The sequence below is a fragment of the Polypterus senegalus genome, chromosome 12 (assembly GCF_016835505.1).
Source record: "Polypterus senegalus isolate Bchr_013 chromosome 12, ASM1683550v1, whole genome shotgun sequence".
Classification (NCBI taxonomy): domain Eukaryota; kingdom Metazoa; phylum Chordata; class Cladistia; order Polypteriformes; family Polypteridae; genus Polypterus; species Polypterus senegalus.
The window spans coordinates 123,751,346-123,779,095 of record NC_053165.1 but is presented as its reverse complement, the minus strand read 5'-3'; the positions used below and the strand labels follow the sequence as shown (position 1 = coordinate 123,779,095).

General features: G+C 38.6%; 1 protein-coding gene across 1 annotated transcript; it reads right to left on the bottom strand.

Moving 5' to 3' along the window:
• Positions 1-405: 405 nt before the first annotated feature.
• si:cabz01068815.1 (solute carrier family 51 subunit beta) lies at positions 406-22,562 on the bottom strand. Its single transcript, XM_039772490.1, has 4 exons — positions 22,479-22,562; positions 5,873-5,994; positions 3,489-3,579; positions 406-891 (listed from the first exon to the last, which is right to left on the bottom strand). The coding sequence occupies exons 2-4, from the start codon at positions 5,973-5,975 to the stop codon at positions 648-650; spliced, it is 438 nt and encodes a 145-aa protein (XP_039628424.1). The 5' UTR covers positions 5,976-5,994; positions 22,479-22,562; the 3' UTR covers positions 406-647.
• Positions 22,563-27,750: the final 5,188 nt, after the last annotated feature.

The following is a 27,750-nucleotide window of genomic DNA, read 5'->3' as shown; positions in this document are numbered from 1 at the left end:
TTATCCACACATATGATCATTTTTCTCCCAGTTTTAGATAACCCTTTCTATGTTTTGACAAAGTATGAATACAGTATGTTATATTCAAAAAGTGAAATATTGAAAATATTTGTGTGGGATCACATAGCACATACAAGTCGGTTAATTTTTTCTTTGCACAAAAGTATCTTTTTTTTATATTTATTAATTAAAATCAATGTTCTCTAAAATTGAAAAGCATTTTATTGACATCCCCAAAATGAGTGAATACATATTTGGTGTTAGGTTAGTTTAAGTGTCTTACATTAAGCTCATAACATAAAACGAACATTTCTTAGTCAAATATTACAGTGAAAGGATTGCTTTTTTCAGTATAAATAGACACAAGAATTAAATGTTGGTTTTTGACACAATTGCTTTCAGTGTTCATAAAAAAACATGCATTGAGGTTGTCCTATTTTATGGTGTAATTATACTAATATAACTTGAACTGATTATGGTTTAAATAGATTAGGTTGAAATACTTAATTTTATGAATAGAAAAAAGAGAGTAAATCATAAAGGAAGCCATCTGTTAGGAATTGTTGTCCAGCATTGTGGACAACACTAAATGAAAGAAAGAAAGATACATTTTTGGTGGCTGTTTCCATGCTCTTGGTTTTGACTAGCTACACAGCTTCCTCTGATTGGTTGGTAAAAAGTGATGTAACATTTCCATCTTTCCAATGTATGATGATGTTGCCTTCTGTAAAATAGTCAGGAAGATTTGCTTTAAGTGCCATCTTTATTGAATCAGCAGGATCAGCTTCTGTGCAAGAGGGTAAAGGGTGCTTGCCATTTATTGCTTGATTCATCATTTTAACTTTTTCTTCACCAGCTGATGATCTGTATTTTGCTATGCTCTTCCTATTCCTAGAAAAAGAAGATCTCAGTTTAAAGGGTGTGAAAATCACAAAGACATATTATTATATTGCAAATCACTCTCCAAGCAGATTTGATTTGAATTTTTAGAATAAGTTACCTTGCAATATTGTAGAATATCCATGGGGATCTTCACAATTTGACATTACAATGTTTACTAAATATTAAATGAACACCACGTTTTGAAGTTACAGAACATTACATTGAATGTCTGAATTCTAGTTAAAACTTATTATGTTCTTATCAGTCTATAGGTTCTACTATTCTCGTTATGTTTCAGTACAAAAAGTCAGCTATTGCTGTAAAGCCTCACTAGGATAAACAGCAGGAATATTTGACATATGATTATTTTATATTTATTTAACATTTGTCTTTACTTTTGAGAAATGAAGTTTCTGCTCACAGAGAGAGAGAGAGAGAGAGAGGTTGGGAAGCAACATGGACTGGGACCCGAGTGCAGCAGGTGAAGCCTCAGCACCACACTGGAACAGTGTGAGTTTTTTTGATGGTGGTTGGAGTGCCAATTCTGCCACTAACCCCCAAGTTTTCCCTGTAGGACCTGCTTGCATGGCTAGATGCAGATTACTGTCATACCTGAGACAATGCAATCTGTTGGGAATTTAACAGGTAATTATTTTAAGACATCGATTTAGAATATTTTATCTTGGTCTTTTTTTAATGAAGTGTCTATGGAGAACTCAATAGAATACTACATATTCATTAATCATTTGTCACTTTAGTAGATGAAAGTTATTTATTCATTACAGGGAGGCATATTGTGGATGCTTCAGGCATTTGTCAGGAAAGTAGAATGGGCAGGATGCCACTCCATTCTTGAGTACTTTTGTGCACATTCTCACCAATTATCATGTCATTGAAATCAAATCCATTTCGGAACTAGCCAAGTTATGATTTAGACCCTTACATTTGTGTTACTGTTCTCCTAATCCAGGTTCATCAGTTCACAAAAAACATAATAGAATAATAATAAGAGACGGAAACAGGTTATTCTTTTTAGTAATACTGTCTCCAATAATGCTTGGCAATTATGTACTGTATCAATCTCTTTCACTGTGGAGAAAGATTTTCAAATATAAGTGTAAAATATACTCCTAACCACCTTTGATCTGTGATCCCCTTGCTCCAGTGCTCAATTCAAAGTTATAGTTGATATCCTCAATGCTAATTCTGTTTATAATTAAAAGCATTTCAGTTCTGTTGCTCTTAATCTCCATTTGCATAAATTAAGAAAATACAACTCCTTCAATTCCTCTTCATTACTTATACCCACCAATCCTGGAATTTGTAGATCTTCTCTGGACTTACTTCAGTACTGTTACGTCTATTCTGTTATATTGAGGACAACACTGCACACAATTCTCCAAGTACTTTGAAAAGAATAAAACCTCCTGACCTTCATTCATTATTATCAGGATGTAGATAATGAAGGGTATGTTATGACTCCTAAGTCTACCCCATTTGGTGTACTTTCAGATTTCAGACCACTCATGTTATAATCACATCTATAATTTTTATATCCAGTAAGTAAATATTTACATTTATCTGCAATAAGCACATCTCACAAATCTAGCATACTGGGTTGGGTTATGCAGCAGTAAGGATTCTTACATGATAGCATGATCACAGTCCTGTTCTTAATCAGGTTTATACTTGAGTTTTGAACTGATTTTAAAATTGTCCTTTTAACTTTTAATGGTATTAGTTGTTTAGCTTCCTTTCTTGTTGTAATTTTGATTAATCAGGATCTCATTTGTGGGTATTTTTACTGTTGTTAATATTTTTCTATCCGTATGACTATGACTTCTTCCACACTTTTTTGGACTTTTGTATTGCAGGCACTGTTGATGGCAATGAAGTTCTGTTTTCATTCATATGGTTGCTGGTGTAGTGACACATCACATCATTAGGCAAGAATTTTAAATATTGGTTGCCTGTTTACTCATTTATCCACAAATTGCACCTGACTTTATTTCAATTGCAATTTCATGAAGATTTCATAACCCTCTGCCATCATAACGCTTTCATTTCCATAGCTTAGTAATAGTATGACAAAAACTTGGACTCTAAGATCACAACATGTAAGCTTACTGTTCCAAAGATATACAAAATTATTACAGATGGCTGAACGATTAGGTGAGAGCACCCTTACATTTACAGGACTTGCAAGAAAACCTGAACAGCATACCATGAGTCTAAGATTTTAAACCAAAGCAGAGGAATCACAAATTTAGATTTGGACGCTCCTCAGAAATAAAAATGCTAACTTGTTCCGTTTTTGTTTATTTATTTATACCTTTTTTACTATATCTATTAACTTTAAACATTATTTCATTCTTTTTAGGGTGCCATTTTAACCAAAGGATTTTGCTGAATGTAGTACAGTACTCTTCTCCTTAGTCATCACACTACGTACAGTATATCCTTACTCACAGGATTACATATAATAAAGTAAGGTTAAAAATGCTATGTAGTTAATTGTTTAGCTGTTTAAATACCATGATTTTAAACACCTTAGTGGTGAACATAACAGATGTGTAGAAAACACTGAAGTATTGAAATGTATTTACCTGTTTGCCATTATGCCTATTCCCAGAATGAGGGAACCCACCAGGAGTGACACAAAACATAAAGCTAAAATTGCATAAGTCCAGGGGGAAGCTGTGAAGAGTAGAATAAATCAAGTCATGGTAAAAAAATAGCACACTTCATTGCTGGAATGCATACTATTTTAATCTAAACTGCATATATTTACTGCATATTGTTTATATATCATGTTGCTGAAATGCTGTTATTTTCAATAAAGTATGTGGAGAATTTTCTGTATATTGTATTTTTTGCCCGGGGTTTGTTTCCTGCCTTGTTCCCTGTGTTGGCTGGGATTGGTTCCAGCCAAGTTAAGATATAGCGGGTTGGATAATGGATGGATGGATGGATGAATGGGTGGATATTAAATATTTTTATTTGTAAATTTTTTATAAATGTTTTGTTAATTTTTTGTAAATGTTTTGTCAATGTGTCAAATCAGGTCAGTTTATTGTCAATAAAAATGTTAGTATGCCATTTCACAGGGAGAAGAAAACCACTATTTATTTAATTTGACATGAATGGTATTCCATATTGCTGGGGAGACTATCCTGGCAGCAGTGTGCATCAGACAGATGACTGCCCTGGAAAAGGCTCCAATTGGTTGTAGGGCCTACTCAAACATACATGCACACACTCAAAAGGGGCCAATTTAGAATTATAAAGTATATGATATTCAGTATTTGACATTACCACAACATTGAACACAACAGTGGTAATTGATTATATAGTGAGCATTAGACTTAGTGCTGGTGAATCCTTGTGGTTGCAGGTTTTTGGTCCAACTAACTTCTGTTTTGAATAGGACTCCTATCTTAATTAGGCAAGCTGCTATTTCACAGTTTCAATTTTTGGAAAAATTTAGAAATTGCAAATTTTTTTTTTCTTGCTGTTTTTTATCATTCTTATGATTTTCATTCTACTTTTCCAGATGTTCTGGTTATTTAATTTATTATTTACTAATGAGCATGTTAGTGGATCTGACACTGAAATGGTTGCGGGCCAATCTGCACTTAGTGTTATTTACCTTGGTGTCTTCTCTGCTTGCTATTTGTCATTATCAGGTGTGGCATGAGGCTGGGGGACAGACTGAGCCAGAACGCCTGGAACGACCGGGAGGCAGTATCTATGTCCCCCGGGACACAAGAGGGGAAACCGCCCTGGATAGTGTGGGGACCATGGGAAAGGAGCGTGGAGGCTCAAACCCGTTGGGGCCTGTGGCCAATGCCAGGGTGTTCCCCAAGCCTCATACAACCCGGGAGATCTGCATTTCCGCCACACCTGGGAATGTGGAGAAAGGACCTTCCAGGGACGCCCAGAGTTCTTCCGGGTGCTCGTGCGGCACTTCGCCACACCAGGAAGTGCCGCAGGAAGGACATCATTAAGCACTTGGAGCACACCCAGGTGATTATAAAAGGGTCTGCCTTCCTACAGTCGGGGAACGAGAGTCGGGTGCTGGAGAAGGACAAAGCCCCAGCGAGAGGAAGAAAGGCAACCCACGGACGTTAAAAGGCCCGTGTAATAAGGATGAATGGTGCAGGAGCACTGTGTGCTGTGCGGGACTGTGTTGGGGACTTTATTGTAAATAAAAGCGTGTGTTACACTAGTACCAGGTGTCTGTCTGATGGTGTTCGGGCTAGTTCTCACACAGGATACAATTAAGAAAACAAACTACACAGAAAATAAGACAAACTGATTTAAAGTATAACAACAAAATTTATATTTTGAAATGTCTAAGGCCAAATCACTCTTCTGTGTTGTTTTGAATGCAAGATAAGAGAAGATAATAAAAGACATTTGAATTATATTATATCAGTTAGAGGTAAAATGACTCACTGATTGCGAAACTGGATGGTGCAAAAACCTGTAGCCACATGGGGAACCCGAGGACTGAGTCTGAGAACCATTAAATTAGACTATAAATACATAAAAATACATAAAATATAGTCATGTACGGAGCTGTAGTCATGTTCACACTAAAATCTTCACAATAAAACACTATCATGGTTTTGTGTTTTTTAGTATGGCTACTGCTTATTGCCACACAGTTGTGGATTCAAATCATAGCCTAGTTACTGTCTTTGTGGAGCACTCCACATATCCGTGTGTACTCCACTTTCACTCCTGCATCCAAAGACATACTATACATGTTAAGCTAAATTTAAACTATAAACTAACCCTGTATGAGTGAACATTGGTGTGTGTGTGTGAGTATGCCCTCTGTGAACTGGCACCTCATCCAGGGTTGGTGCTTCCCTTTTTGTTCAGCATTATCAGGACAGAATCGAGCCCCAGGATCATAACCTGGTCATCTGTAACAGATGAAAAAATGAATGCTCAAATTAATTAACAAATAAATTTCTCTTACCATCTTCCACACGGTAAAACCAAACCAAATATTCAATTTCTGCACTGTCCTTTTCCACGGTTACCAGGCTACTTAAAATCAAAGTAGGATCTGGCGTGGCCATATCTGAATATCTTGTATTCCTATGAGCAAAAATAAAGTTAACCATTTAACAAGTTCATAACATTTTGAATGTTACAACACAGTTCCATATTTATTTCATTCATTGGAAATAATGGAAATATTAAATAATGAGCAATACAATGGACATTTTTAAAGCTGGAATAAACTATTTTCCACTACCAAAACAGGTATTCTGATGTGAAAGAATATATGTTCAACTTACACTGTATGTATCTGCCAGAACTAGAAGTAAAAAAGCAAAAGGGCTCTTCTTCCACAGACAATTGTTTTGAAACCTGTACATGTTATATACATGTTGGTATACTTACAGTTGGAGTCTCTATGTATATACTGATATACATAATTAATTGTTTTAATGATATAGGCAGGCAGTGTGGTTAACACTCTGAACTTGAAACCCTGTGTTTACAGATTCAAATCTTGTTACTGAACACTGTGTGATCATGAGCACTTCATTTGCCTGTGCTCCAACTGCAGAAAGGTGTCAGCTAATAATAATTTACAAATAGTTTTTTGATCAGCTGTCTTTATAATGCTTTTAGACTTAATTGCTCCTTTTCTTGCTTTTGCTTATAGAATTCTATTACACAGTGAGTTTTTTTATTTATATTTATTAAGTAATTTTTAATCAGTGCAGAATTCTGAAGAGAGTACTCACTTATTTCCATCTGCACGGTGCGGCACAGACTGGCCTTATGTGCATTACTCAAAACCTCAATTGATGATGCCCAAGAGGAAATAAAATGCACAACAACTAAAGACAACAAAATAACATGAGGACACAGCTTGTTTACTTTACCTTTTTAAACACTTCCTGTCAGCAGGTAGCCCAGAAAGTAAATAAAAAGATAATTGAAAGACTAGTGTAAATTGTAAATAATTAATTTAAACATGTATGTTTTAGTATAATCTCTCTAACATAAAAAGAAATCCTGAAATGCAAAAGCAAGGCTACGATACGTGATCTTATCTCGGAAGACATTTAAAAGACCCGCAAGAAAAAAGACACTTGCCACAGAGCGTCTTGCGGGGACCGTAAACATGAGGCTTGGTGCCAAGAGATTGTCCCAGGGCCATCTCGTGGGAACGTGGAACATGAGATTCTTGCAAGACACACCCTACTTACAACAGATATCATAAAAGAGCACATGCATCAAAAAACAGTCAGTCGTGTAAAAGCATGTAGTGCACACACATCCTGTGCTCTCAACACATATAAAGCGTATAAGGGCAATACGGAGAATAGACATTCAGATGCGTTGCAGAGAAAAAAGGGCAGATAGATTATGAAACCAGTAAAATTCTAAAGTATTGTAGTGTCCCAGCTAGGTTGAGGCCTTCTTGGTTTTAAGTGACTGTTCAGTCCGATTGAGGGAGGGCAGAGTACAGCACGAAGACTGATAGTGGGGTATTGATTGATGCGGTAAGGGGGGGGGACGAGACTCGGGGGATGAGTGATTGGAGAGGGTGCTAAGTGAAAGTTGTGTTTGGGGTTATGAAGTCAGCGATTGTTCAAGTAAAACTTTTGTGACACTTTATCATGTCAGTCGCTACAGTATAAAAAAAAAAGATAGAAAAGATCACATTACTGCAAAACAAAAGGTGATTAACCATCAGAACCGGGATGTGGACGTGGCCCAGACACAGACAGGCAGACATGTTGTAAAGTCACCACCACACGTTTATTTACAATATTTACAAAAGTTAGTGCACACAAACCCCCCAAAAGTCCTGGCCACACAACACCTTTCTTCGGGCTCCCTCCACACTCTCCTCTGCTTCGTCCTGCTTCCACACGACTCCAGCCTCGAATGAAGGGAGGCGGCCCCTTTTATCCACACCCGGATGTGTTCCAGGTGCTCCCCGGCAATCACCCGCCGACACGCCCCTGTGTGGAGGAAGTGCCGGCTATACTCCCGGAAGCTCTCCGGGTGTCCCTTCTTCTCTTCCCCCCAGCACTTCCTGGTGTGGCGGAAGTGCTGAGGTCCAGGGCTCCAAAGGCATCAGGGTGCCCCCTGGCGGTGACCACGGGCCCTTACAGGGTTGGGCTTCCAAGCCCTCTACCTGTGGCCCCCAAAGCAACCAGGGTGGCGGCCCCCACGTGATCCTGGGCGGATGTAGACCCTCTTCCGGTCCTTCAGGGCGTCCCAGCCGGGTCGTTGTCGCTGGCATCCCTGACAGTGCCCCACAGCCAGCGAAGACCACTCGGGAGGAGCAACACGTCCCACAAGGGCAACTTACCCCCGAAGCGTCCCTGGCATCCCTGACACGGGTGTAATTGAAAAAGAGCAGGACAAATCAAGGTCAGAAATAAAAGGCAAAGAGAACAGTCTTTTCGTATTCGCATCATTCTTATGCACAAAACGTGGATTTACAAAATAATAGACCATACGCTATGAGAATCTGTGGTCCCGCAACAGTTAAAGCAACCACAAGTTGAATTTCAAAGAATACACAATTCGGTCAGGTGTATATTGATGATCACGGAGAAGCGATGCAAATTTTAACAGGCAAAAAGAAAGGCAATGTACATATTCTGTGAATAACATTACACACCAAAGGAGATCGTGATATTCCATTCGTATTAAAATGTTTACAGTTTACTGTGAGAATAGCTTTTGCTATGACAATCAAATCACTGGGACAAACATTAGAAAAAGTCAGATTATTTATTAGATTAACAAACAATATTCACTCACGGGCAGTTATACGTTGGATTGTCACAATGTCTCCAAAAAATATAGTTTTTAATGAAGCTTTAAAGTAAAAGTGCAAATAATGAAATTGAAACAATTCCAAAGAAAAAAAAATTAAAATTGTATATCCAATTAACCAAACACAGGAGTTGGCGAGCGAAGCGAGCAGGGGGCAAAGCCCCCTAATGTATTTAAAAAAAGATTGGACATAGAGCACTGAGCTTGCTGCAGCAGAAAGACAGAGAGAGACATATCTAGATCAACTTCTGACCAAGGCTGATTATTATAGTAATGCAGCCTCTTGCCAATGTTAAAGATTCACTAGCCACAATCCAGGGTATACATGGGTTATGTCACTTGTTCCTTCTGGGTGCCTGTATCTCACTTGTGTGTGTTAATCGTTTTTCCCTTTATTTCTTATGGGAAAAATTTGTTTGGTATACGTCCTGTTTGGTATAAGTCAAAGGATCTGGAACAGATTAAGGATGTATAACGAGGTACCACCGTACTTGCTACAGAACAGCTAATTTAAGACATGGCATCAAGGATCAGAAATGCAACAAGTACTATGACCACAAAACTCCAGTCACTGCAAGTCAACCCATTTAACAACACAGGCAGCTGCCCAACGTGTCATCTTCGGGGGGGTACTGATTTAAAAAGTGAGTTTTTCTTTGTTTTAGATGGTGTGTGCCATGTTCTATATATTCCTTACCCCCTTAATAACACAGGTCTTCTGTGGCAGTGGCGGCACTGAATAATTGCACAATGGGTGGTGTGTCAGTGCTTCTGTTAGGATTATTTAGTCCCCACATTTCCATCAAAAAATATACAGTATTGCAAGCGAAGTGGCGGCAAGAGGATGATGATTCATCGTGGAGTGTTTCAAAATGAAAAGGTAAAAGTCATCAGAGAGAAGGAAGAAGAAAGAAGGAGAGAAAAACTAAATACGGATGTACAAACATTCTATCATTGCATAAGGTGGGTTTGTTTTATCACTACAGAACTATTGGCATATATTTTTCATCCACTTCATAGCTGATCTTACTTTCTCCTTGCTAATCTGTTGTACTTCCTGATCCACTGTCTATATATTATCCACCCTTATCTCTCTCTCATTCTCTTCATTCATCAGCCCATGAAAGTACTCTTTCCATCTACTCAACACACTCTCCTCGCTTGTGAGTATGTTTCCATCTTTATCCTTTATCACCCTAACCTGCTGCACATCTTTCCCACCTCTGTCCCTCTGTCTAGCCAACTTAGTCCTTTACTCACTCCTTAGTGCCCAACCTCTCATACAGCTCCTCATACTCCTTTTTAGCCTTCACCACCTCTCTTCACTTTACACCTTATTTTCTTGTACTCCTGTCTACTTTCTGCATATTCCTGACTGTCCCACTTCTTCTTCGCCAACATTACCTCTGTATATTTTCCTGTACTTCCACATTCCTCTACCAGTTTTCTTTTTCCACCTTCCTCTGTTCAGATGTCACACCAAGCACCCTTTTTGCTATCACCCTTACTACTTCTGCTGTAGTTGCCCAGCAGTCTGGTAAATCTTCACTGCCACACAGTACGTGTCTTAGCTTGTCCCTGAACTCAACCTTGCAGTCTTCCTTTTTCAATTTCCATCATTTGATTCTTGCCTCTGTCCTCACTCTCCTCCAATTCTTGATCTCCAACATCATGCTACAGACCACTATCCAATGCTGCCTAATAGTACTTTTCCCTGCTACCAATTTGCAGTCTCCAATCTCCTTTAAACTGACCTTCCTGCATAGGATATAATCTACCTGTGTGCATCTTCTTTCACTCTTATAAGTCACCCTATTTACCTCCCTCTTATTAAAATACATATTCACCACAGCCATGCCCATCCTTTTTGCAAAATCCACTACCATCTGATCTTCTGCATTTCTCTCCTTGAAACCATACCTACCCATTACCTCCTCATTTCCTCTGTTACCTTCATCAACATGTCCATTGAAATCTGCTCCAATCACCACTCTCTCTCACTTAGGTACACTCTCCACCACTTCATCCAACTCACTCATGAAATCTTCTTTCTCATCCATCACACACTCAACTTGTGGGGCATATGCACTAACAATGTTCATCATCACACCTTCAATTTCCAGCTTCATAGTCACCACTCTGTCTGACACTCTTTTCACCTTCAAAACACTCTTGACATACTGTTCCTTCAGAATAACCCCTACCCCATTTCTCCTCACATCCACACCATGATAGAACAATTTGAACCCACCTCTGATCCACCTAGCCTTACTCCCCTTAACAGTCATACTGTGAACATTCAAAGTTCCTACCCTCACTTCCACTTTCTTTACCTTTCTTCTTTCCTTTTGCCTCTGGACACACCTTCCCCCTCTTCTTCTCCTTCTTCGACCAACAATGGAAATCTGCATTGTTGTCCACATATTGATCTGGTAAAATGTTACCCCAGATGCCTTTCCTGAAATAACTCTCCTCATTTATCTGGGCATTGAGACTGGCACAAAGAAACACCCTGTGGCTGGGTTATAGAAGGCAACTGGCAGTATTACTAATAATATGACAGACTCCACCTGCTTTTCTGCTAAAAGTCAGTTTATGTAGTTTAGTGCTGAAAGTGTTGTGACTTCGCAACATAAACATGGCAAAAGGGTGACAGGCCTCCAAAAAGACCCACAAACCAGGCAAAAATCTTCACTGGCCTGCAGATATATTTGCCTCTCCCCAGGAAACATGAACCCAAACTCCATGGGAGTGCTTCTGCCTACAAAGGCATAAAATGGGAGACTAACTTTTAAAGTTCATTAATAAACTTTAAATTTTCCAAATACACCCACATATCCTTCAAGGAAGAGGGTATATCATCAGAACTCTGGCTTGAAAAGACAAGGCCAAAAAATAATCTTTATGAATTTATTAAATAAGCAAAAGAAAAACAAAAATGGCAAAGGAAAAAAAAACAAGGCAAAACATTAATGCAAAAGGGTTTGACTAAAAAGGTATCTCAAGGCAAGTTCATAACCAAAAATCAGAATCCGAAATAAAAAATAATCAAAACCTAATTCCAAATAATACTTACACAACACTATGCTAACACTTCAATGATCCATTAATCTCTGATGGACCTTTTCCCCAGCCTTGTATATGCTGACTGATGGCAGTCCCTCAGCAGTATGGCCTATCTCTTAGTGTACCAGTCACAAACCACAAGAAGCATAAGAAAATACACAATACATAAAATAATGAATAATAAATAAACATAACTATATTAAAAAGGTTTACATAATAATAAAAACATATGAAAAAGAATAGTTGAAAAACAGAAAAATAGGCATAGAATGGAAAATAAACCTTGACTGTGATATAACACGCAACACCTTCAAGAGGTGGCTTCCAGACACTCCTAAACATTCCAAAACAGTCCAACAATACACATAAATTGACCAAAAAAAGAAAAGATTATCTCCTGGGTTAGATAACATGATATGAAAACCTAGACCCAGCAGAGATGAGAAGTCAAGAAAACCACTTCCTGCCTGGGATGGCTGGATGGCAGGAAGGCTATCACCCCACTGGGATGGCAGGAAGACCACAAGCTGGGGCAACTTTTCTGTGGGGAAAAAAACTAACAGATGATTCCTTTAGGGTAAAACTTACCTCCAGTCACACTAGACAAACTGGCAGTTCGGGGTACTCAAATTATAATGAGCAGAATAGCTCAGGGCACTCTGGTGATCAGGGCAGACAGCAACTCAGGGCACTCAGGTGATGAAGTGGACTGCAGCTCAGGATACTGAGGAAATACGGCAATTGTCTCCCCTCCTGGAAATGTGACCAAAAGTACAGTAGCATCCCTACAGAAACAACAACTCAGAAACAGACCCTCCTGGGGACACAAACAGTGACTCAAAAGCACCCTTTCTTGGGGATATAAGAGACTCAGGCAAGACTACTATGACAGAAATAAGAGGCTTAGACAGGAAGGCAAAAGAAGAAACTTGGGGTACAGGTAGAGCAAAGTGACAGGCCTGAATGGCTCAGACAAATGACTGCAAGACATAGCAAGAGGCAAAAACTCAAAGTAAGATTAAGCAGAGTAGGGGTGGATGAGGCAGAACATGCAGGCAAAAATGTAAATCTTGTTTTAATGAGACAGGCAAATGCTGGTATTGGTGATAAGATGTAACAAGCTGGTTAATTTTGCAGATGACACCAAGATAGGTGGATTAGCAGATAATTTGGAATCTGTTATATCATTACAGAAGGACCTGGATAGCATACAGGCTTGGGCAGATTTGTGGCAGATGAAATTTAATGTCAGTAAATTTAAAGTATTACACATAGGAAGTAAAAATATTAGGTTTGAATACACAATGGGCGGTTGGAAAATCAAGAGTACACCTTATGAGGAGGATTTAGGAGTCATAGTGGACTTCCCAACAGTGTTCAGAAGCAATTAAGAAGGCAATAAGAATGTTAAGTTATATAGCATGGTGTGTGGAGTACGTCCAAGGAGGTTATGCTCAACCTTTATAATGCACTGGTGAGGCCTCATCTTGAGTACCGTGTGCAGTTTTGGTCTCCAGGCTACAAAAATGACATAGCAGCATTAGAAAAGGTCCAGAGAAGAGCGACTAGGCTGATTCCAGGCCTACAGGAGTTAAATTATGAGGAAAAATTAAAAGAGCTAAGCCTATACAGTTTAAGCAAAAGAAGACAGAGAGGTGACATGATTGAAGTGTTTAAAATTGTGAAGGGAATTAGTACAGTGGATAGAGATTGTTAATTTAAAAGGAGTTCATCATGAACACAGGGACACAGTTGGAAACTTGTTAAGGGTAAATTTTGCACAAACATTAGGAAGTTTTTCTTTCCACAAAAAACGACAGACACTTGGAATAAGCTACCAAGTTGTATGGTAGATAGTAAGATGTTAGGGACATTCAAAACTCGACTTGTGTTTTTTGGGAAGAAATAAGTGGATAGGACTGGCGAGCTTTGTTGTGCTGAATGGCCCGTTCTCATCTAGAGTGTTCTAATGTACTAAAAGAGATTTCTGCAAAAAATTGTAGTTCAGTCAAAACCTAACTACTTATAAATTTACATTTTTTGTGTTGAGAGATGATTATTTTGCTGTGTACACATGACACAAAAAATGGCAAAGAGGATGAAAGGGCTCCAAAAAGACACACAAACCAGGTCAGGACCTTCATTAGCCTGCCTAGAATGCATTACATTAGACAGCCTGACACCAGGCAGGCTTGGGCTCACACAGGCCCAATATGAGGGACTGGCTTTTAAAGTTCAAAAATACACTTTAAACATCTTAAGTCAAACATAGTATCAAGGTTTTATACTTTACTATTGTTACATTATAGTTGACAACATGGATGAACTCTTTGAACATATACTAAGTGAACAGTGCTGTACTAGAATAAATTGAATAATAATGATCTGTGGAAAGCTTTATTTCTTCTGGTGGACAGTGAATATTTTTTTCCTTTTAAGTTCAAATTTTTCGTTATCTCATATTTCCTTAAAATAACAACCACAAAAATATCTGTTATTTTTCCACAATCTATAAGCCAAAAGCTATGCTAATAATACGGGCTAAAATGTTTTGAAATGTGATCAGAAGAAGAGACTCAGTCAGGAAGCCAAAAAGGTCTATACCAGAAAGACACAGTTGCTAAAAACGAAAAGCAAGACAAAAATCAGTGGCTAGAAAACCACACAAAACTAGTATCTGATCTCCTAAACCTATGGAGAATAAGTTAATAAAAATGTTTAAAAATTATAACACCAAACTTGGGATATTTTATTAACTTTGATAATGAGTATTCATTTTAAGATACAGACTGCTTAATGTCAAGATGGCATCACCTTTAGATTGATAGAAGCCACACTGACCTGCTGGGTATTTTATGGGACTATGCTGTTCCTTTCAGAGGGTAGACATCATCAGTGCTACTGGGTAGACCTGATCTGTTAGGGAATAAGTAAGGCTCAGGGGCATCAGGTACTGCTAGAGAGTGCTCTAGCCTGGCACCCCAATGCAAATGAAGGGCTGTCCTGACAACAGATTCCAGTCTGGTCAAAAACTGACCCTAGGAGGAGGTTAATAAAATGTTATTTTAGATAGGAAGGAATAAATCAAGAAATCAAAGATGTTTAGCCTGTGATGCATGTAATTTGGCCAACTTAGTCATGGTTCTCTATAGGCCTTTTTCAGCAAATACCACTTCCTTGTCAACACTAGGAGGAGCAATCCATGGATTTCATAATAGATTCAACCTTGTATCAGAGAAATACAGTAACCTTAGTCATACAGTAAGTACATAGTTTACTTCTCTCTGAAATTACTTTATATTTTTATCAAAGAAGTTTTTTCAGTTACACTAATTGCCTCCACGCTAAAACCACTGCCCTCTCCAAGATACATGACCTTTCAGACTGCCTAATCAACTTGACATAAACTGGGAAGGTGGGGGGTGGGTGTCTAGCACATGTGCTAGAAGAATGTCTTTAGAGCTATGTGAAGATAAAGAATCCAGTTGAAGAGGAAAGGGCAACTCAATTGTTCATATGCTCTCCTCTTCTTTGAGTTAAACCCAAAAGTCAGCATTCATTCATGAATCAACCTCTAGAAGAAATGGATCTTGTTCCATTTGTGTGTGGTTTTTATGCCAAAATTTGGGTTATGCTATTTTTGAGTTATTCTATTTTTATTTTACCGTTAGAAAGAAAAGGCAAATTAAAAATTTGGGAAGCCAAAGTTGGAAAGAGGAAGACTAAGCTTGCTAGAGGAGGACTTGTGAAGGTGAAAGGAGACAGAGAAAGCAAAAGAAAGAAAAGTAAACATATGCTGTGCTGCTTTATTTGGGGAGATAGTGCACCCCCTGGTGGTCACAGTCTATAATTCTGAAAAACATTCTAATCTTAATCTGTCGTTAATAAAATGCTACTTTGAAGGAATACTTTGAGAATAATGTTAATAAAAATGTTCAATTAATTATGAGCTGTGTGCTAGTGAGTTTTTGTAACAAACTAATTGTAAATGGATTTAATGGACAGGTTTTCATTTTAGAAATCAAACATAACATCTTCTGTTTCCAGTGATAATTAGTATGTATAAGGCCTTTCACAATTTGGAGAAAATCCATTGAATCCAATCAATTTATGTGACATTATTATTAAAGGCATGTCATTTTACAATCATGTAAATATTAAACTTAGTGCTTAAGATTACTGTATCATGACAGCTAATTCAGATAAAAGGTGCTAAATTCAATTAGGAATATGGAATAAGGATGTAGAAGTTTCTTAAAGGATAACATGCAGTAATTAATTTTCATTTACTGTCTAACAACAATGCATCAATGGATATAATTATCTCAGACTTTTTGAAGATATTTAAAGTTCATGGCTAAAATTAACTCCCAATCCCAATTTATTAAACAAGTTGGGTCATGTCAGGCTTGGAGCATGCTGCACCCACCACACGGCGAAACAGCTCAAGATCCTGGTTGTCAATCCCCTTTAGGCAAACACGTAGTCCAGTCCTATTCCCTGGAAATGACCATCTAGCTGCCGTAGCCAGGTGTTATGTGGGCATCCCCTTGGCCTAGTCCAGCTGCTCTGATCCCAACCAATGAGGATCATGTGAGCTGGATCACCCTCTGGGAATCACGCCACATGGCCATAGTGCTATAACGGATGCTCATTCACAATGCCAGTAGTCAAACCAGTGGTACCCAAGGATTCTCCAAAGAGACACAGTACCAAAATAGTCCAGTCTTTGTCTCTGGTCACTAGACAGCGTCAATGTCTCACAACCATATAGCAAAACAGGAAGCAGCAGGACTCGAAAGAGTTGGACCTTTGACCTTTTGCAAAGATATTGGGAACTCTAAACACCCCTTTCCAGCGACCTTGTGACCCCCAATCAGTGTACTGACTTCATAGGAAGAGTCACAAGAGGTATGAATGTTGCTGCTGAGATAAGTAAACCTCTCAATGAGACACAGCTGTACCCAAGAGGTAATTAAAGGCCTGGATCTTGGTTTTTATCCAGGACACTCACAAGCCCAGACACTCATTCTCCTCTCTTAAGGCGCTTTTCCACTGCATAGTACGGCACATCACGGTTCAGTACAGCTCACCTTGGTTCGGCTCAGTTCGGCTCGGTTTGCGTTTCGACTGCAGTTTAGTACCGCTTTAGAGTGGGCGGGATTATTCACGTGTCGGTATAGTTGCGCCGCCTCTACTGCTGTGACACCGTGGAACTTTTACAACAACACGCAGACAACGACAACACTTTAGCTCGACGACGCGCAAGGGTAAGCATATAAAAAAAGCACACCGCTAGCTAACTTTTATCACTGTTACAAAGCATAAAATTAACTTAACTGCCAGTGTAACATTAAAATGCTGATTCTGTATATTACAGATCTTCCACATTTTGCAAAAAAGTCGGCGCAACAGACCATCTGTTTGGACATTTAACCGTGCTTCAGAGTGGTGGGATGTGATTGTTCCCGGTTTTACAAACACTCAATGGCTGGAGAACTTTCGAATGTCTGAAGAAACATTCATCCACTTATGCAACAAACTGCGTCCAGCGATGGAGAGACGGGACACAAACTTCCGCGTGTGTGTACCTTTAAAGAAAAGAATAGCCAGTGACGCAGTAATGACGATTTTCTCCGGCCAATCAGTGAACAGCAGAGTTTACACGTCGCGTTTTGGTAACGGTTCGGCGCACTTGGAACCTCGGCTGAGGTGGTACTAAAAAAAGGACCAGGTACCAGGTACTGTTCCCAGTGGAAAACCCCCCAAAAGTGAGCTGAACTGAACCGTGTCATGCCGTACTATGCAGTGGAAAAGTGCCATTAGGCTCCCATGTGTCCCGATTAGACCCTCCATTGACTCCACAAAGGTCATAGCATTGTCAGCAAAGTTATGATCAATGAATCTTTCTTTACCAACAGATGTACCCCACAACCCTGCCCAACACCCAGTCCATTCAAGCAGAGTAGGAGCAAGAACACACCCATGACGAACTACAGAATCATCTGGGAAAAATGCAGAGGTTCTGCCTCCACTATGCATAGCACTCACAGTAACAGTGTACAGGTTGGCCATGATATCCAGCAACCTTGGGGGGATCCCACAAAGTCTCAGGATGTCCCACAGGGCAGCTCAATCAACTGAGTTGAAAACTTTAAGAAAATCAACAAATCCTACAAAGAAACTCCCAATAATCGCGTTTCCTCTCCATGAGAACCTTCAGTGCCAGGATCCAGTTGATAGTAGACCTCTTAGTGGTAAAACCAGACTACTCCAGTCACAGGTAGGTGAGCAAGTGATCATGGATCCTGTTGAGGATGACCCTAGTAAAGAGCGTACTTGCCACAGAAACTAGTGTTATCCCCCTGAACTTGCAACAATCCAGATAATCACCCTTACTTTTCTAGATAGGGATGACCAGCCCAAATTTCCAGTCAGTTGGGGTAACGCCCGTCTCCAAATGGAAGATTTCTTGCAATGCAAGGAGGTCAGTCTTACCACCAGCCTGGGGAACTTCTCCCCTGATACCACAGATTCCTGCAGCCTTCCCTACCCTCAGCTGGTTCACCTCCTATGCAATCTTAGTGAGATTGGGTGGTTCACAGATAATTGGAGGATTAGACTGAAGAACTGTGGACCCAGAGATGTCCAGCGTCCTAGTTGGAGGATCACTTTTAAACAGCTGCTCCAAGTAGCCAGCCCAGCGGGTCACAATTGCAGCGTCATCTGTAAGGACCATGCCATCACCTGCCCGGACTGCGACCAACAGGTTTGGATGTGCATAATGCTTCGATTAATCTGCAAACAGGATATATATCAATAGACCATAGATGGTGTGTTACTTGCTCACAGATGTCCTCTAACAAACACCTCCTTATCTGCTCTCAGAGCCCTCGCAGCCGTCCTTCTCAGTTCCCGGTACAGATTGGAGTTGCCATCAAACCATGCACTGTTACTCCTCTCGATGATATCCAGGATACACTGAAACATCTCCATCTGGGAACACCGGCAACACCAACACAACCCTTAGCCACCTTCGTGGTCCTGTCACGGAAGGTCTCCCACATCACATTAGGATGAGCAGTTACACCCATGTCTGCAAGTTCCTCACACCTACTACATGCTAACTCACCAGACACTGCCTGATACTGGAGTCTGGCCAGGTCCAATCTCATTCTCCTAGTTGGTGGTAGCCTACTGGGCCTAAGCTGGATCTTCAGAAAAGCAACAACAATTCTGTGGTCAGAATTCACAAACTCTGCACTTTTGTAGAGCCTGCAGTACTTTAGGAGCCTCCATTGTCTGCCCAAGAGGATGTGATCAATCTCCCTCACCACACCAGCAGTATTGGAGTACCACGTCCAATGGTGTGGCTCAGGGAACTGGAACTAGGATCCAATGATCCACAGCCTCTGACCAAAATCAAGGAACCTGGAGCTACTTTCACCATGTCCACTAGACCCATGGGGACCAACACAATCCTCAGAGCCAGCCCTGTCAGTGCCAGTTGCCGCGGTGTAGAAAAGGGGTCCTGTGTTTGCACTGGTCTGGGCTATAGCTCAGGGGGAGGAGGAAAAATATTAAAAGTGCTCACTTTGACTTAAGGCAGAAGCGCAGTCAGCGTCTCAAAGGCTGGCACAGCTATGCGCGCGCGCTGGCTGCTTGACTTTTGCAGGGCAGGAGACACCACTTTTTGCAGACACGTTCATGTGATCAAAAGTCTCAGCGCTCTTTGGAGGTCATTTATATATATATATATATATATATATATATATATATATATATATATATATAGCAAAATACCCACACTTCGCAGCAGAGAAGTAGTGTGTTAAAGAAGTAATGAAAAAGAAAAGGAAACATTTTAATAATAACGTAACATGATTGACATTGTCATGAGTGTTGCTGTCATATATATATATATATATATAGATATATATATATATATGCACAAAACCACGCTTTTATCAAGGCTTCCGTCGGGTAGTCTTTTGAAATTAAATTTTCCTCCAATCAGTCGTAGCAACGCGCTTTCTTCCGACTGTTACATTTTTGTAGCTCTGATGTGTACATCAATGTAATCAGTTTATCAGGAAATCATGCATTGACAGAAGTTCCCCTTTGCTTGGAATGCAAAGTGTGATTAAATGCGTTATTTTTTAACGCGTTATGGAGCGCATGCATCGAAGCTTCTCAGCTGTGCTTGTGCTAAGAAAAGGAAACATTTTAAAAATAACGTAACACGATTGTCAATGTAACCTTTTGTAAGTAGTGCCTGGAGGATTCAGAGTGTGGAGAAACTGTAGAGACAGCGTGTGTATTAACATGTGGATTTTTCTGTGAGTATTTGGTGGCAGCGTCACAAAGTTGGTTCTTTAAGACTGCGTTAGCTGCGGAGCTCAGCTCACAGCGAAATGAGGTGAATGGGAGGGGAGATGATGACGTCACTCTCCCACTGCTTTAACTGTCAATTCCCCCACAAAGACAGTCTCTCAGAATTTGCATAAGCACAGCCCTTCACCAGTAATTTTAACTTAGTTACAAAGTGATCAAAACTCTCATTTATATCCTGCGTCCTCTTATTAAACTTGTATCCCGTATTAGCCGTGGGCATGACAAATGCCAGCGGCAGCCTGTCTATGAACTTAATTTAAACTTTAGGTTTACACCGTGCTTTGTTTCCGAAGTAGCTGTACTCATGAATATGGTTGTATGTGTGACTCGGTCGCTTCTTATTGTTTCACTGCCTTCTCAATTGTATAATGCATGTTTTCTTCAGCACTTTTTGGAGCTCTTCCTTGTTTTCTACGTACTGCGTTGGCAGTCAGTTCACGTGATTACATGGGAGGCGTGATGATGTCACACGAAACTCCGCCCCCACGGCCATCGAGCTCAACTCCAATACATTATATGGAGAAAATAGGAAACCTGCCCAACTTTTGTAAGTAAGCTGTAAGGAATGAGCCTGCCAAATTTCAGCCTTCCACCCACACGGGAAGTTGGAGAATTAGTGATGAGTGAGTGAGTGAGTGAGTGAGTGAGTGAGTGAGTGAGGGCTTTGCCTTTTATTAGTATAGATAAACCAATTAAAGTGGAACATAGTTTATAGTTTTATGTATTTTTTCAATGTATATTTTCTTTTTAATCTCAGTTGGTAATTCATATTATAATCTTAGAAGGAGCAGTTAGTTAGTTGGGGCAATCTGACACAGACATTTGCGACCTTGAATGCATTCTGAATTTTTTTATTTGAATCCTTATTGTCTGGATGCTTACATCCCAAAGTTAATCTCCTTAGAACAGCCTGATGTGTCCCAACATTAAAACACTGGATTGTATATGGCAATCTGCATCTGTTGCCAGTCAAACTGGTATCGGTTTTATGAAGAAATAGGTGCATCTCAAAGTCAAAAGGTGTCTTGCAGACAGGAACAGTCATAAGTTATTGAATGCACACCAAAGGATTATAAAATTGTTTTGAAAAAAAGGCCCTGCATATCTTATTCTCACCAATCCTGTCTCCTCTCTCATGTCCATAGGTTTCTATGTGCAGATACAGTTCTCAGATTTTTGCTTTTCCTCCTTACCATGAACAGCTGAAAAATTAGCAGAAGAAGTCAGGCAGCCAGAATGCTATTGCTGTTTTTTGTCATCTTTTACAATGAGTTTGTACGGCAAATTTATTTTTATCACTTTTGCGTATGAGAGGAACATTCAATATACATGTTCACATCAGAACTGGACCAATTGCAAAATGAATTTCAATAGTAAAAAAAAAATTGGATATGAGTCAAAAATTGAAATTGAATCACTTTTATCTAACATCTGAATGCAGCCCGAGCAGCAGGTGCAACATATAGTTTCAATTTTACAAATCAAGTCAATTTTACCTTTGCAACTTTTGTCAAGCATCACTCCAATATTGGGGACGCACTGACCCCATGCTCCTCCTACCTTTGGATTGGAGGGCATTAATGCAATATCACCATTACATCAGCGATAGGCTTCATGCCCCTGTGCCCCAAATTGAATAAAATGATATGTTATTAATGTTAAAAAAAAATACAGATTTAATCAACCACTAAAAAACTTAGAATCTTTCAATTTACTATGAGATGAAACTGACATTTTCCATAGTGTTTTGGGTATAGATTTTTATTAATATGAGTTGAGAATTAATGCAACATTAAAGTACTGTATACAGCTTTAGTCAACGTTGACTTTCACTTAGAGTTCTAAAACCAAAGGTTTCTACAAGACATTTAATGTAGATATAGAACAGACAAATGTGAATTTTGAAAGAATGTTTTTGGTATGGTGTGGATTGGCTAACTATTAAAGTTCATTTTCATCATTAAACAAACTTGGAAATTGCCTAAATGACATAGAAAGGTATTCTGTGTGGTGAATAATCAGACTGGGTTATGACAGCATATCTGTCCATTGTAGATGCAGTATGAAAACTCACAAATCAACTAGATGATTATTATTTATTTAGTATCTTCCTGATAATTTAGTCTTTAAAAACTCAAAACCACTAGCTAAGTAATTTAATTTTCTTTAATTTAAATAATATCTTTAAAACCAAGCACAACAGCCCAGGCATCTTTGATGTTCACAGTTACTGACTTTTCAAGGCACAGTTTTATAAGACTGTTATGGAAAATCTGCCACTTTGATATAAAATATCTGAAAATACTTACCTTGTATGTCTTGTTGTATGTTTTTCCTGTAAAAGGATCCTCACTCTGCAAGGAAACTTTTATTACTAGAGAAAAAGACTTTGCCCTTATAATACATAAGGATTATAGATGTTTCAGTTTATCCTTTACTCTTTTCATAGCTAAATGACTAATATGTTACTTATCTCTGTGCTTTTCAGAGGACTACTGAGGAGGAGGAGGAGACTAAATATTGAAGTAATTTGATCTAAAAAGGAGTTGATTACAACAGCGAAGACTAAGCAAAAACAATGTAATTTAACATACAGTATATAGTATCTGTAGTAATGTCTATATGGCATCCTAACAATCAAAATACATATGAACTTCAATCTAAACCATAGCAAAGGAAGATTGGTATATAATTCCCATTATTTAAACTGCAGAACTAATTAATGGTTTCATTGTATTGGATTGTGAATCATTATTGCAAGTACTTCTTTTGAATTATATGGTTCTTTATGGATTTTTACTTTGTCTTTGGTTTCTGATTTCTGGATTACAGAATGGACTTGTTAGCCTTTCAGGCAAACCGTTTTTGTTTAGTATTTTTGCCATTTTTAACCTGTGCTTTTGCATTTTTGTTCTTCTTTTGTTATTTAATATGTTTTTTTGAATTTTTAAGATTATTGTTTTGTCAGTTTAAGCTAGATATTTTCAGTTAGTCTCTTCTTTAAAGGGTATTTTTATGCATTTGATTCCTTAAAGGGTATTTTATACATTTGAAGTATATTTGAACATTTTAAGTCTGCAGGCCATTTTTGGGCGCTCCTGCCAGTCTTCAAAACGTATTGGGTCTAGACTGCCTGGAGTGAGGCCTATATTAAAGGTTCTGGCCTGGTTTGTGAATAATTTGGGAAGTGGGACCGTTTTTTGCAATTTTTTTTTTTCTCTACCTGTTGTCACTCACAATATGTACAGAAAGAACATATGACAGGTTTAGAAATTTGGGCTTTATTTATCTTGTCTTTGAATTGTGCGTTGTGTTAAATATTTGAAAATCAGATCTCTCATGTTTCTTATGGTTTTCTTCTCCACCTGTACCTTGAATCTTCTCTTGAATCGCCCTTCTAACAAGATCCTTTTGTTTCCTGGTCACATTGGCTTCTTTTTTAAGCCTATGGTCTTGCCATTTTTCCACCTTAGCCTTAACAGCTGTGAATTGCTGATTACAGATGCGGAGCCTTCCTAGCAGTGTTTAAGGGATAAGTGCTGTGAGACTTCAAACGTGAGTGTCCATTGCTCTTTTGCGGAGTCTAGAACAGCCCACAAAATACCGGGGATGACATGGACATTTATTTAACACTCTGCCAATACTGCCACCTTCTTCGGCTGATTTCTTCAATAAATCTTGAACTTTCCCTGGTAGCGCTGCATGGAAGGCCCAGAAGTACACACTCTTGAAACCTTAAAGATCACAACTACATGAAATGCACATCTTTTAAAAAACAAATTATAACTTTGTCAGGAAGAACTCTGTTTCTCTCTAGCCTGGTATTCACATGAGGACAACACAAATTTAAATACAATACCTGCAGGCATGACCTGACATCTGACTTATTTCAGTTTTACTGCTATAACTTTTTATTGCTGCTGTAACTGTTATCTGACCTCAGTTCACTTTGATTTTATGCACATTTCTCTTCTGCTCTTTATGTCATTGACCCACAATACTAGAATTACCTCATTAAATAGTTCTCCTTGAGCACTTTTGGCTACTTTTATTTTTCCTCATGACTTAAACGAATCTTGTAGCCTCAAGCATCACTATACACAGAGCCAGTTGTAAACTTATTATTTTCTTTATTTCTGTTCCTTCTAGAGAGGTAACCTTACCAAGCCAGGAATCTGTGGGTTAGTATGCTGTTTGTGTAACACTTTTTTCTTCACAATCAATTCTCCTTAGCCTCCTTACTAGATAGCAGTGTACCTGTTATTTTCTGTAGAAACAATATCTAGGATGAAACTAAAAGTACATTTCCTACCATCTTCAAACATGCTCTGATACCTCCATTACTCAAAAAAACATCACTTGATCCATTCCAAGTAAATAGCTACACACCTATCTTTCTCCTTTCCTTTCTTTCCAAAACACTCAAGCGCGTTGTTTCTAACTAGATCTCTTCCTTCCTTGTACAGCATGCATTGCTCAATACCAACCAGTCTGGCTTCAAGAGGAACCACACGACTAAGGCTTGGTTTATACTTCATGTGATGCAGTGTGCTCCAGCGGATGCCACTGCTATGCAAATGTTGTATTGTTTATACTTGTGCACATACTTTTACGTAAATTTCTGTTGCTTGCCTAAGAGAGTAGTCACTGGGTCAGCATCTGAGTACACAGGGACACCGGTAGAGTGCTATACACCTGCTCACCCATTCAGGTCTGCCAGGGAATAGAGTCTAGTGATGCCACTTCTGTGTGATATCAAGTTTCATTTCAGACTATTTTCATGTGTAGTTCCTAGTTGGTGAAACACGCTGCCCAACTCCATCTGTACTGCTGACTCCCTCAATGTATTTAGGAAGCAATTGAAGACTGAAATGTTTTCTGAATATCTATCAATTAAATTAACTCACGGTATCAAGTAAATTGAAAAAAATTGACTCTTTTAATCTTTAATATTTTTGGAGTCTTTGTTGTTTAAGTTTAATTGCTTTATTGATTGTAATCTATAAATGTAAATCATTTGGTGAATTTCCCCTTGGGATTAATAAAGTATCTATCTATCTATCTATCTATCTAAATTTTATTAGTTATTACATCTCTTCACTTGTGGCAATCAACTTTAACAAAAACAATATTTATATATACACAGTGGAACCTCGGTTTACGAACGTCTCGGTACTCATACATCTCGGTTTACGACCAAAAGGTTCGCCAAACTTTTGCCTCGGTTCACGACCATACACTCGGTATATGAACAAGCCAGTTTCCCTTTTGGTTTGTAAATGTTCAGTCTCTCCCTGTGCATTTCCTGTGCAGCGAGCAAGAGAGAGAGAGCGAGAGAGCGTGACACATGCACACACACACACACACACACAGGCAGCGCGAGAGAGACAGATGCACACACACAGGCAGCGCGCGTGCGCACAAACAGGCAGCGCAAAAGAGACGCGCACACACACAGGCAGCACGAAAGAGACGCACACACACACAGGCAGTACGAGAGAGCGCCACACACACACAGAGGCAGCAGAGATGCAGACCCACAGGCAGTGCAAGAGAGCGCGACACACACACACACAGAGGCAGCGCGAGATGCAGACACACAGGCAGTGCGAGAGAGCTGGACGCACTAAGGTAGGAAGGCAGTTAAAGAATGCACTGGGCTTGATTTTGTTTTCACTTCTGTTTCCAGCGATCTGTTCGTAGCGTGCATTGTTGCAATGTTATTTTTCTTGGTGGTTTATTAAATTACGGATTTTTTCAAATGTTCATTTTTTTCCCTCTGCTTAAAACTCATTAAAAAAAGTGCTTTTAGCCAGCAGTTGGTAGCGTTATAGTGCAAACTATTGCAGTGTTAGTTTTCTCTGTTGTTCAAGGTTTTCTCAATGTTATTCAATGTTTTTACATTTAGTTTACTATTACGCTGTGCATTCTATGGTTTAATTAACTATATTTGTGCTTAAAAACTTAAAAAATATATATATTTACATACAATTTGTATGGTCTGGAACGTATTAATTGTATTTACATGTAGTCCTATAGGGGAAATTGCTTCAGTTCACGACCAAATCAGTTTACGACCAGAGTTTTGGAATGAACTATGGTCGTGAACCGAGGTTCTACTGTATAGCACATTTTCATACAAATGATGTAGCTCAAAGTGCTTTACATGATGAAGAAAGAGAAAAAAGACAAAATAAATTAAGAAAATAGAAATTAGGGAACACTAATTAACATACAATAAAAGTAAGCTCCGATGGTCAGGGAGGACAGAAAAAACAAAAAATAAACCTCCAGACACCTGGAGAAAAAAAAAATCTGCAGGGATTCTGAGGCCACGAGACCACCCAGCCCCCTCTAGGCATTCTACCTAACATCAATGACCTCAATCAGTCCTCCTTGTATTCAGGGTTCATATGGAAGAACTTGATGATGATGGTAATGTGGACTTCTGGCCTTTAATCTAGCAATGTAGGAATTGCTTTGATCAGGTGGTGGTTTGGGATATCACCCCACAAAAAAACGGAAAGAGAACAGAAGAGAAAGTAGGGGTTAGTACAGATTACGGAGCCACCAATGAAAATGATAATTAAATGTATATACAGAATATCAGTGTTAAACAAAAATGAAGCTATGAGAAAGCCATGTTAAAGTAATGTGTTTTTAGCAGTTTTTTTAAAGTGCTCCACCGTATTCTCCTGGCGAATTCCTATTGGCAAGCTATTCCAGATTTTAGGTGCATAACAGCAGAAGGCTGCCTCACCACTTCTTTTAAGTTTAGCTCTTGGAAAAATGACATAAATAACAACAAATTTTTGAATACTTTATTATAAGCATAAATCAGAAAAATGTTGTATTTACTGCCTTAACACGCAATTTTCATATTTAACAGTAATAAAAGTATTTATCAGTGCTTGTTTCTCTAATAGTCTTTATTTGATTTTTGCATGCAATTTGTTGTGATTGATTCTTCTTTAGTTATTTGACTATGATCTCAAAAATTTTAAGAATATATTTTTAGTAGGGTTGGGAAAATACTATGTAATTACATTATTACTAAATTATTTGGAATGTTGATCATTTTTATTGCAACTATACACTTTTTAATACTATAATTTTATTACATTTTACATATACATCATTTAAATGAGTTGTATGTAATTATATCTTTTTTAAAGTAATCACTATTTACTTTTCTGTTGTTTATCAAAAGAGTTAATCTAGAACTAAACAAATATTTTTGCTATTTAAAAAACAAAAATATCATTAAAGACACAACCTGAACTGTCAATTCGCAAATTAAAAACTGCAGAGTTCCAGCTCTGTTATTATTTTCTCATAATTTGCCAAGAGAAGAGATATACAGTCTTGTTCTGTTAGGGAGACACATAAACAAAACTAATTTTTATTGCCACAAAACAATTTCCAAATGTTACCTCATTTACAAAACACTTATATGAACAGAATTACTATTATATTATTAACTAGCAAAATACCCGCCCTTCGCAGCGGAGAAGTAGTGTGTTAAAGAAGTAAAGAAAAAGAAAAGGAAACTTTTTGAAAATAACGTAACATGACTGTCAA